General features: G+C 34.4%; 1 protein-coding gene across 2 annotated transcripts in view; it reads right to left on the bottom strand.

The window, feature by feature from the left end:
• Window positions 1-13,400, bottom strand: part of HGF (hepatocyte growth factor) — an 83,663-nt gene that overhangs the window by 44,042 nt on the left and 26,221 nt on the right. For both annotated transcript variants that reach the window (XM_049772808.1, XM_049772809.1), the window contains exons 6-7: window positions 9,584-9,704; window positions 7,818-7,936 (exon numbers count right to left, since the gene is read on the bottom strand). In XM_049772808.1, coding sequence (XP_049628765.1) covers window positions 7,818-7,936; window positions 9,584-9,704 — 240 coding nt within the window. The remainder of the gene's footprint in view (window positions 1-7,817; window positions 7,937-9,583; window positions 9,705-13,400) is intronic.

The following is a 13,400-nucleotide window of genomic DNA, read 5'->3' as shown; positions in this document are numbered from 1 at the left end:
ATTTTATTTTCTTTATTATCAATGACAACTTGCATTAGTAAATTTGAAATTAAATAATAAAGTATCAGAAATTGGATTGCTTAAATCAATGAGTTTCAACTGCCCATCAGCAGACACTCTAAATGGGCAAAATATTTGAAAAACATGGAGAACAACAGAAATGCCTTTTCACACAGTACTGAGACTGGGTACTCCAAGACCAAGGAGCCAAACAATCTGGTTCATAGTGAAAGTTCTTTATACTCGTTTGGGATGTAAGATACTTCTGAAGGTGAAGAAGACAAAGATCTTATCCTTTGGCCCATTACTCCTATTAGACTAAGACTCCCCCATTATGATCTCATTCAGCTGTACACCCTAAAAATTCTATTTCCAAATGCAATTACTTTACCCTTGCCCTTTTTTATTTTGTTTGAAACACCTGATAGTGTTCAAGGGGGTACTTCCAGCTGGAGAGTCACTCCCAGAGGTGCTTGGAGAACTGTAGATTGCCACAGATTTAACCCAGGGCTCCAGTTTCCAAAGCATATAACCCAACATCCAAATACAATTATGTTTGTAGCTAAAGAGTGAAGACATTGTTGTATGAATGAGGGGATAGGCAAAGAGGGAGCAAACAGCAAAAAGAGAACTTAGCAATAAAATATTATTGTTTTAAACTGGAGTATTATTAATGTATCAAATTTTACAGGTAGGTATAATGAATGAATTCTGCAGATCTTTTCTAAAGCATGGGGATTATAGTTAACAATACAGGGCTGTGCATTAACGAATTGCTAAAAGTATCTGTACTTTTCTCAAGATAGACATTGATGTCTTGTTACTTCGTTACACAAACACATGTGCATATTTGCATACACATATATGTATTACGTGCAACATTTGCATATGTCTAGTCCAACCTTTATGGAAAGTGATATGGAGATTTCTCCAAAAACTGGAAATTGAGCTCTCATATGATCCAGCTATACCACTCCTAGGAATATACCCTAGGAACACACACACACACACAAAAAATACAAAAATCCCTTCCTTATACCTATATTCATTGCAGCACTATTCACCATAGCAAGACACTGGAAACATCCAATATGCCCCTCAACAGATGAATGACTAAAAAAACTGTGGTACTTATATACAATGGAATATTATGCAGCCGTCAGAAGAGATGAAGTCATAAAATTTTCCTATACATGGATGTCCATGGACTCTATTATGCTGAGTGAAATAAGTCAGAGAGAGAGAGAGAATGATGCAGAATGGTCTCACTCATCTATGGGTTTTAAGAAAAATGAAAGACACTCTTGCAATAATTTTCAGAGACAAAAGAGAGGAGGGCTGGAAGTTCCAGCTCACGACTTGAAGCTCACCACAAAGAGTGATGAGTTTAGTTAGGAAAAATAACTACATTGAGAACTACCCTAACAAAGAGAATATATGGGGGATATAGAAAGCCTGTCTAGAATACAGGCAGGGGTGGGGTGGGGAGGAGGGATATTTGTGACATTGGTGATGGGAATGTTGCACTGGTGATGGGGGGTGTTCTTTGCATGAACTGAAACCCAACCACAATAATGTTTGTAATCAAGGTGTTTAAATAAAATATTTAAAAAAATAAAGCATCTGGGACCAATAAAAAAGCCCTAGTCTAGGGTTTGAACTAAGACCTGCACAATAAGCATGATCCCCAGTCCCAAAGGTCCGGCAGAGACAATTGTAACGGAAAGGGGCTTCTGGAAGAACAAAGAAAGACGCTATCCTAGATGCCTTCCTAGGTTCAGCGCAAAGACCAAGATCACCAACCACAGAAGATGGATTAAAATGGCACTGAGGTAACAGAACCTCTAGATTCACAAAGACTGACTTCACCATAAGTCCCACCTCAGGATATGTACAGATACTGGGACTGCTAAACACAGAGCTCTGACGGTATCACACTGGACAGAGCAGAAGCCTTCCACACACCAAAAAAAAAAAAAAAAAAAAAAAAAACCCACAACCTGGAGAGTAATGATCCTGAGCAAAGACTAGAGCTGATTCCATGACAGTATACTCCAAGGACGGAGAAACCCCATATCTTATAGGGCAAGTGAATTCCTTTTCGAATGACCCCAATATTTACTGTGCCAGGGCAGGAGGGAAAAAAAAAATACAAAAAACACAAAACCTTGGTTATGTATATATATATATATATATATATATATATATATATATATATATATATATATCTTACCTTCATTTATTATTGTTATTATTATTTTTATTTACCTAGCTATTTTGGTCGATTCCTCAGTTTGGATGTGATTATTGAAATTGTTGGCCCCAATTATTCTTTTTTTTTTTTTCTTCTTTTCTTTCTCTTCCTTTCTTTTCTTTCGTTATGTGCTACGCCATGTTTCTTATTTCAAGACCACGGCGTGTTTTTTGTTTGTTTGTGTTTGTTTTTAGTTTGTTTTGGTTTGTTTTTTATCTGTTTTTTTTGTGGTGCTTATCGTTATAGCTGGAGTCCTCACTGGATATTTGACACTTCTTTTGGTACTGGTGGAGTGTTTCAACTTCTTTTTCTCCTTCATTTCCCAAATCGATGATGAGAACCTCTAGAAGGATTCTGCCCATTTTCGGGGTATTAAACTCTTACCCCGGTTTATTTATTTTCTCTTTTTCAAGCAAAACCACGCAACTTGAACTAGCTACCCCTGCCCCTACTTAGAGGGGGAAATAAGGGAGGCATCAAGACCAAACTGATGCAAGACTACTAAGTAGTTGGTTAGAGACAGAGGGGACCACATATTCTAGCCGCCCTGGGGGTGAGGGAAGAGGAAATGGGAGGTAAGACAGAAACGGGGGTGTAGGGAGGACAATTTGGGGATGGGAATCCCCCCTGATTTTATGTAAATATGTACCTAAAATATTATTGTCAACAATATGTAAGCCACTATGATCAAAATAAAAATTATATTAAAAAAAAAATAAAGCATCAAAATTAGCTGTTTAGCAAAGATGGTAATGTGAAATATATAGAAGTTCAAGAACCAAAGAGACAGTACAGCAGGTAGGCACTTGCCTTGAACATGGTTGACCCAAATATGCTCCCCAATATCTTGATGGTCTCCCAAACACTGCCTGGAGTGATTCCTGAATGCAGAGACAGGAATAACCCCTAACCATCAAAATACAATGGATCAAAAATTATTTTCATATACTAAGATTATTATATAATCTGTCTACCTGAAGCCCATATATATTTTTCCTTGCTTATTTTAGGAGGTGGGGTACAGTCACTAATGCTCAGTGCTTATTCCTGGCTCTGCTCTTAGGTATGATGATGCTACCTGCTTTACTATCTCTCCAGCCCCCAAAATTTATATGTAGTTGTAAACTAATGTAGCTTCATAAACTTACATAAAATAATGACTATAGAGAAGAGATTTGTATTCATTAACTAAATCTTGTAATTGTTATTTTCCAAAAATGATTACAATTACCTTATGATATAAGATTTATAAAAAATCTCTAACCAAAGAGATAGTATAGTAGAACCAGTAAGTTAATTGACCTGTACAGGACCACCAGAATTAGCTCACCAGATATAACCAGATATAACCATGTGGTCCCCTACGCCTGCCAGAAGTGATCCCTGATTGCAAAACCAGAAGCAAGCCCTCTAAACTACTAAGTGTGGTCCCCACAAAGCAAAAACAAACAAAATATCTTTCATGGCATGTGACAGATTTCAAGTGGTAAATCATGTCCTATGCATATATGAAATCTTGAGTGTGATTCATGGCAACACATGGCACTATAAGCTCTGTTGGGTATAAACGTAGTGACCCCTAAACACTATTAAGTTCAACCACTGAACCATCAGCTCATACTTTCTGGCAGAAAAACTTCAAGAATGAACTCAAACTACCACCCTTGCACAACTAAATTTCAATTCTATTAAACAAACAAACAAAAAAAACTTCCACATTAAAGACATTCATAGTAATCAACTATGGTCTTTAAATTTATTGAGAATCAGAATAAATACAAGTTGTTATTAATAAGAAGTAACAAGAAGGGTCACTCTAAAATTATATGATACAAAAAATATCAAAAATTAATATTCTGTTACTACCAGGTAGTATAAACATAGATGTAATACACAAAATCTAATATGACCCCCAAGATTTTTCACTACTGAGATGCTCTTTATTTTTTCGGGGTATAGGATGGAAAGTGGTGGTCCACACCTGGTGGTACTCAGAGGTTACTCCTGATTCAAAACTGAGGAATTACTCCTAACTGTCTTGGGAAACTATATGGGATGCAGGGGATGAACCTCAGTCAGCATTCTATCAAGCAATGACCTGTCTGTCCTGCTATCACTTTGGCCCTTATATAATTACTTTGGCCCCTTTATAATCTCTACCTGTACAGGATATGAATTTGTAAATATAGGGAAGAGAATGTGTGTGTTTAGTTTTTATTTACATCAAAAGTGAAAGTGTTATAGTTCTAACTAGTCCTTAATCAATTTGCTTTTAAGAGAAATTACCATAAGAAGGTGAGTAGTTTCAATGAGTTGTAAAGATCAGTAGCCCAAAGCAGTAGAGAGCTAACCTTTGATCTTGAAGAAATAAATGGCATATTATCAAAAAAGCAATATAATAATAAATATCAGGCTGCCTCTAGGATTTTAGGATTTTAGCACTGAAACCGCAAAGAACTAAAATCTGCCAACAACTGGAGAACTTGGAAGCAATAGTCTTAGATGTGACAGCTGGTGTGGTGAGAATTGATCACAGCCTGTGAGATCCTAAAGAGAAAACACACCTGTGCTGACTCACAGATACCAGGAGATAATAAATGTATGATGTTTTAAGCCATGGGGTTTTAATAATTTATTATACAACAATAGTCAATGAATACACAATTAAAAATACCACCAAATTACTTGGTTTAAAATAGTAAGTTTTACTATGCATGTAGGCCAAAAATTTTGGTAGAGTCTTTTTAAAATATCTCTCATGCTTTCCAGAATCTAGGATGTCAATGCTTTATTTATGTAATTTTATAAACAAAATACTGTTCTTTAAAAACATATTTGTAAATATTTTTAAAACTCAAAAAAAAGTAAAAGTTCTTTTATCTGGGTTAGAAATCAACTAAAGGGTAGTTATGGTGCTTACCTAGTGTGTGGCCAACTGCAGTTCAATCCCCAGCTCCACATTTGCCCCCAGAGCACTGAGATGGGAGTTAACCCCAAGCACCCACTACAAGGTCTGACCGAAGGAAAAATACTAATTTTAATTTAAAGTACATAGGCTTAGCTCAGACTTCTAACAACATTTTATAAACTTAATATCCCCTAATTCCACTTTGTTTAACAGTGATTGAATTATTGCCTGAGCTAGGTAGGAGAGATCACAGGCATAAAACAGTTCTCAATAGAAAACAAAACTAAATAATGTTAGTAAATTTACTGCACAACTAACCAATTCCTCTCTGGATAAAAAAGAAAAACCTTATAGTAGGAAAAGTAACATTCATTACATTGTATTTCCTTTCCCAGTATTATCTAAAAGTAGCCATACATTGGTTTAGGAAAGTACCAAGCAACATATTACACTTTTCATTATATCTGCCAGTTGAAAGATGAATATACAAGAGAACATGAATGTAAAGAAAGGTTGTGTAAATCTGGATTTATTTTCAGAGATGATTGTACTTATAAAATACACACACACAAACAGACACACACACAAACATGCACACACACAAAAGAAAACAATGGCCTAACAGTGGTCCTCAAACTATGGCCCGCAGGCCACATACTGTATTTGTTTCTGTTTTGTTTCTTCATTGCAAAATAAGATATATGCAGTGTGCATAAGAATTCGTTCATAAGTTTTGTTTTTACTATAGTCAGACCCTCCAATGGTCTGAGGGACAGTGAACTGATCCCCTGTTTTAAAAGTTTGAGGACCCCTGGAGAATGATCAACAAGATTTTTAAGTCAATGAGTGGATCTAACCCAGTTTTTATAGAGAAATACTGTAATGGGATTTCTAATAATTCTAAATAATTTTGTTAATTATAAAAATCTGTAAAAACTGTCATCTTTTATTTTAAAGGACCAAGCAAATGATTCAATTTTCCTTGAACATCGTGTTCACTTTGAGAGCTTTCCAGGTTCTGCTACAATTTCACATGCCAGGCACATCCCTTTTTAATGTATTTTATTTGAGTTGTACAAAACATTTTCTTTTATTAGCAGATCTAAGTGAAGAGATTTACTTTTGTAGTATTATAATGTGACTAATACCCAATTATATCTGTTCAAAGGAAGTTTCTCATCCCTGCTCTAAGAAAATATAAATATAACTATACTTAATCATCATTGTGAAAATTAATAGTGATCTTATATAGATTATTTGTCTTTAAACATTTCTATCTATAAATATTATCTTTATAATACTCAGGTAATTTATAACATTACTAACATATACAATTCTATAAATAAGGCATTTTAGGATCCGAATGGAAAAAACCTGTATTCACAGAATTTCTTTTTAATTTTTATTTTGATCAAAGTGGATTACAAATCTTTCATAGTAATATTTTAGGTACATAGAGACATTGAATCAGGGGCATTCCCACCACCAATGTTGTCTTCCCTCCACCCCTGTTCCCAGCATGCATCCCATATGGCCCTTCCTTTGCCCCCCAGGCTGCTAGTATAAGTGATATCCTCTGTGTCTAGCATGTTGTAGAATGGGTATCAATTCTGTTGTCGTTGGCTTTGGATTTGGTATTTAAGTCTGCTCATTTTTTTATTTTTACTTAATGTTCATACAGCTGTTTGTATTCATAGAATTTTTTAAAGTCTATTTCTAATTATTAGCCAGAATCATTTCACAAAAAACACAAATGTAAGTTAATCATGAACGAAAGAGCTAATAAAGCAGATTTAAAGGAATCCCACAAAGCAAATGAGAAAATCTTATTGATGATCAGTTCAAGAGAGTTGATGATCAGTTCAAGAGAGTTGAATAAATGATAATTGTAGGACTGCTAATAGTCAAATTGAGGGGACTGGAGGGATAGTACAGTAGGCAAGATATTTGTCTTTCATGTAGCCCATCTATGTTCATTCCTTGCCACTTAATATGGTCCTACAAACAGCATCAGGTGTTACTCTGGAGTACAGAGCAAGCAGTAAGCCCTAAGTATGGCTGGAATTGGCAGGGGTGGGGGGAATAAAAGAGAAATTTTCTGCATGGTAAATATCCAGAGGGTATTACTACAATCTCTTAAGGATTAAACCTGACTATAGCTCCTATTAGACTTATTATTTTATTATTTTTTTGCTGGAGCTTCTGTGATTTGCCAAGAGAAGTTCATAGTCTGTTGACAGCTCACTTATGTCACTGAAGTGAAAAGGCAGTACAAGGTTAAATGATTGGAAGGTAAGAATCTAAGGTCTTAGCTTTTACAATCCTAGTGATACCAGGCTGCTGTGTTCCTTGATTTTTTACCCATTTGAGGATGTTTTTCTTTTTTTTCTTGATAGCATGGAAATGCTTAGGCATTTGTAATTAAGTATAAATATTGGGCATGTATATGTTTACTTGAGTGTTTATATTTTAAATAATGGCTCTATGAAAATTCAAAAGACCGAGTAGGATTATCTAATGCATTCTTTAAAATATTAAAACCTACCCACATTAAAGCATCAAGTAAAATAGTTGTTAACCTGTCTCACTAATAATCGCCTGCTACAATCCAGTCTGGGAGAGGAAAAGGAAGCAATAAATTTGACCTTAACTTACCACACATTTTAATTGCACAGTACTCCCAGGGGGTGTCAGGGTCAAGAGTATAGCACCATGGCCTTGGCTTGCCATCAGGATTGCGGCAATAATTATCATCAAAGCCCTTGTCAGGATATCTGCAAACCACACCAAGAAAAGTGTCATGTAAATCTGCCTGGTAACACCACCCAGTTTTTAGGTCACAAAATAATTTCTGGCTTAGCTCAGATCCTACAAACTGCGCGGAAACAGTATCTCTTCTTTACTCTACATGGGCAACTAATCTCTAATTAGCAAATTCATGGATTTACATATCATGTGAATTAAAACACCATCCCTTTTGCTAGTAAGGTCCACCTGTACTGTGGTGAACCTGTTCACCAGTACTGAGCTGAACCACACTCCTTCTCATTAGGTGCAATTCAGGACAGATTACATAAACAGGACTTTGTGTAGCATGGTCATTAACAAAACAAATCCTCTTTTCAGGCATGCATAAAGTTCAAACTACAAGTTAAGTTTCAATAGCTCTGTTACTAATGAGACCTCAATTTTGGAACTAGAACCTCTCTAGGTCATGCCCTCCCCTCCACCACCAGTGCAAGAGACAAACTCCAACATTCCACTTTCTCTCCCTTTAAATTAAGTCATGAATTGGTGAGTTGATTTTAATTGCTACCATATCCCTTTCTGTTCTCACTTAAAGACAAGACATGCCACTTAAAATTACTAGATAGCAATTTTACTTAAAAAAGCAAACAAATGGTAGCAGAAAAAGGAAAAAAAGACACAAAACAATGATTTTCAAAGAATCATAGATAATCAGTTTCCTCTATTTTATGTTTAATCCTTATTATTAAAATAAAGAAAATATATTATTACTTTTTTAATCGACAATAATGCCAAGTGGAATGAATAAAATTTGGGATTTAAAGTAAATAGACATATAACCTTTAACCATTTAAAATAAAAACTTGGGCTGTAGCAATAGCACAGCAGATAGGGCATTTGCCTTGCAAGATGCCAACCCCCGGGATTGACCTGAATTTGACCCTTGGTATTCCATATGGTCCCCCAAGCCTACCAAGCACTCCTGAGCAAAGAGCCAGGAGTAACCACTAAGTACTGCTCGGTGATTTAATAAATTAATTAATTATATAAATTTAACGTTTATTTCAGGGAAGTAAGGAAAATGTTGTTGACTGACTTCCCCAGACTGACAATTTTAAAACACACCATGATAAAGCCACAAAAGAATGATTGGATCAACATTTTATTTCCTTTCTATTGCATGACCTGTATCACCGTGCCAGGCATGTGACCCCTCTTTTCCTAAGAACTGAGCATATGGTTCTAAGAGGTGACTGGTGTGGAACTAGGTCTCCTCACACAGCTCAGGCTGTCAAATTGGTCATTACCAAAAGAGCTTATTTCTGTTCAAGAGAAAGAGGAAGCTTCTGTTTGTTATTCACTTCTGTAACAGTCTGATGGCTTTATGTTAAGAACTATCTATTTCTGAAATTTTTATCTAGCCAGTAAAAACCAACTTCTAATTTATTTGTGTCATCTTCTCTCTCCCCTTTACTCTATCATTTTCAAACATCTTGGACTCCATCAACTAACAGTACTAAAAAAAAATCCAGGGGATTCTAAATTTCATGTTCATCTTCAAACAGGAAAATGTCATAAAAAGAGATATTGCATGGCAGTTTGTCATGGACCCTAAATTACACTTTATTTTAAACAAAAAGAGAATCATTGATAACAACTTTTGGTGTTCTTACCTTTCTGGTAAGAATTTGTGCCGGTGTGGAGACTGATGATCCCAACGTTGACAAATCTTGCCTGATTCTGTATGATCCATGGGACCTCGATAACTTTCTCCATTACAGGTCATGCATTCCACTAATAAAATTAAATTATGGCATGTTAATTGCTTTAGACAGCAAATTCAAGAACACCACTGTTCCATTTAAAGAACAGTAAATCACCTGGTTAGTAAAGCAATTTTTTATAAAGCCTTACATACCACTTTAACTTTATATATGGGCCTTATGCTAATAAATATGGGCATAAAATGCTTCCTATAGAACTTTTAATTCATTTCAATGATTTTTTAATAACTAGTGTCATTTAGATTTACCATAGAGTCAAAAGACTATCTAAATTTCCAATCACTATCCTAAAGTTACCAAAAAATCTGAATATGATAAGATTGGCCCTTGGAGACATTCCACTTGTAGGTTGAAAAAAACTGATATTTTTTCATCATTCCTCTCTCAACTTACCCTCCCAAAATATAAACTTTGTAATTTAAAGTCATTTTGATCATATAGATCGATTTGAGAGACCAACTTTGGTAAGAAATCTGGTCCTCTTCAAATAACAGAGAAATTCTAAAAGAAGAGACCAAGACTTTTTTCTGATAGTGAACATCCTTATTGAATAAGCTGTTCAGTCTTACATTCTTATCTATCTTAAGCTAGAAGGTGACCTGCTATTGAACTCCTTATACTCACTGTTTTTAAATAGTATAAGCTGATCTAATTATCCAGGATCTTACTGATGATTCTATGAGGTTAATTAATAGTTCTCTCTGGCTGGCCTCTTGTGTCACACTGACAATTCTGAATTATGTCAACTAGCTGAAAACGAGACTTCTCAAGTGGACAGGTTGATTTGTAGTACCGCAGGCATCATGTGAAATAAATCATTGCTTGGCTTTCCTACAAATCCGGCAAACTTCCCCAAACACATCATTTGTATATGGTGTTTACTGTCCGTATAACCTTATCTGGAAAGGGGAAAAGATATCAGTTGTTTAGTTTATCCACCAGAATCTCAGAATGAATGTAATGATTTCAGCTATAATATTGAAATAATCACTTTTGTCATGTTGGTTTTTTATACTATAAGGCATCACCTATTAAAACTTGAGACCATTTGACTTGATCCATCTACGGCTCTCATGTAATCTATAAACTAAGAAAAAGGGACTAATTTGGCTTCCTCTCATTTGATATTGAGGTCCCTCAACACTAAGTTCAGTACTTGGGCTACAAAGAAGAGTGGTCTAAGGGTAAAAATGACTCTCATTGACCACACTTAATATATTATACATAATCCTTAAGCTCTCAATTTAAGTGGATATGGTACTATTTAGCTTCTTTTTTGAAAAAATATAGAGTTTGGGAAAGTGATGTCCCTGTGTTGAATAAAAAATAAAATATTATAATCAATATAAGAGATAAATGTAGTTATTCACTTTCAATCTTTCATTTTTGTAAGATTAAAGGATCAGAATTTACTGATTTTTCTTCCTTTGGCAATAGCAGTGTATATGATTATCTCTTTCCAATTAGGTTGAATAAAATCATTTTCTGGGAAAGCTATGCTATGGCCATTTCTATAAAATGTTTCCCTTAACTTTATTAGGTTTTATAGTATTAGGGGAAACATTGTACAAATGAAACAGTCCTTATAAAACTTGACTACCTTTCCAAATAAGTGTGATAGGATCAATGCTTCTTTACTTTAATGTGCATGAAACTCACTTCAAATTCTTTTTAAAAGACAATTCGTGATTCAGCAGATAAAGGCTGGGACATGAAAGACAACATCCCAGAAGAGCTGGTGCAGTTTCTTGAACATCAGGGTATCAAGATTGGAGATGAATTGTGCTATTCTAAATATCCCAAGTATTTGACAGCAAGGCTCTTTAGGAAAGAACAGATTTCATGTGGTCCTTAAAGGATGGATGAGTCATATTATTTAGAAAGAAGGAAAAAATAACTTAAAATGGTAACAGAATAAAACCTTATGTTTTACCTCCAGTAAAGTGAATCAAAAATTGCTGATGCAGTTACAGAGCCTAATAAATAAGGCTTAGAATATATGTTTTTTATGTGCAACATATACAAATAAATTAGCAAGAATGCTGTTAGCTTTGGAAGGGAATGAAAGCTTTTTTGGGTGAAAATTGAAAACTCTTGAAATAGAACTGATGAGATGTTATATGTATTGTAGCTACAAGTTCTTTGATTACGTGCTTCTTTTAACATAAAGAACATTATTTTATCTTTGCAATGAAAAAAAACATAGCTCACAAAGTTTTAAGGAACTTACCTAAGACAGAAAATGTCAAACCTGTGCCTGGGACACAGGTCTTCTGACTCACAGTCCAGTGCTCTTTTCCTTTTCCCTAATTGGAATTGTGTCTTACAGATTGTAACTTGTTTCCTAGATATCTGAATCAGTCATTTTAAAGGTAGCAACTTAGCAACAATTTTTAGAAAGTCACTTTTTTTGCCTTTTCCAAAGTTCCCATAACCCTCTGCATTCTGGTTTATAATAATAGGTTTCCATCCTGTTCAGTCTCACCCATTGGGGAACAGAGAAATGAGGCAGCAGAAAGCTACTAGCTTGACAACCTGATCCAAGCAAAGATCTGTTGTTTTATCATCACATCAAACCATCTGGTGAATAATAAAAATTATCTCACATTTTAGTATTTTAAAAATATTTCTGTCTTCCTATCTCAAAGTCAGGTAATACAAGAGAAAACCAAGTCTACCTACTCTACAAACTAGGTGCAATTATGATACATAGACTAGAACAAAAGTATAAGGATTGCACATACTCATGTTTTCTTTTGATTTGCTTTATAATTGTCAGTGAATAATTTATACATTCCAGCAAATACTTCCCTTTAAAAAAAGACTAAAAGAAAAGTACAGTCCCTAATCACATCAACTCAAAGTAAACAAATATTTCTATTTATAAATAGACTATCTTCTTTTTGAAGAACTCTGGCATAAACAGTAGAAGAAAACTACACAAATTAGAGTTGAAGTGTAAAAATGAGTAGGAATAGTTAATCTTTCTCACCATATTAGCCAAATATACTCAGTACTAAATTTTAAATGTTTAAGATATAAGAAAAATGTCAATTAAAGGATAGCAGATACAATTCTGTCATGAACCAATATTTCAGGTGAACTAAAAAGATGTATTTAGCCATAGCTTCATGTAGGCACAAAAATTATATGTACAATTATATGATGTTCTACATATATTTGTAAAAATAATATAATGGTTTGTATTTTATATTACATATACAAAACTATTTAATCATTGCTATACCATCCATAATGACATACCCATTAAAATTTTCTATTAAATAAATTAATAAAAATGACTCACCATTATCATATTTCAACATGCTGAATTTTGAGGTTTCTCAAATTAATATATATTTATGTTATATCAACATTATTTTGTATATTATCTACTATCTATTTCCCAGAGAACTCAGTTTCTTTACTATTATGCAAGCAATAATTTGTGTTTTATATTCTATTCCTCAAGATCCTATTTAAAGCATTGTTCATTTGAACATAAATTTTAATATTACAGCTCAATTCACACTATTCACACTTCCCATAATGTTTGCCCTACAGGACAGGTGGTGCTGGTTCCCTTCTTCCATAGAAGGGTTATTCTGCTGTCAGATCTTTAATTGTTTCCAGAAAAAACATATCTGTAACCTTTAGTAGTTCCATAGTACCAATAACATTATGTACCATTGATATTAATAAGCAG

The sequence above is a fragment of the Suncus etruscus genome, chromosome 1 (genome assembly GCF_024139225.1).
Source record: "Suncus etruscus isolate mSunEtr1 chromosome 1, mSunEtr1.pri.cur, whole genome shotgun sequence".
NCBI classification, from domain to species: Eukaryota; Metazoa; Chordata; class Mammalia; order Eulipotyphla; family Soricidae; genus Suncus; species Suncus etruscus.
Note: the sequence above shows the minus strand (reverse complement) of the source record. Positions and strands in the feature narration are given on the sequence as shown.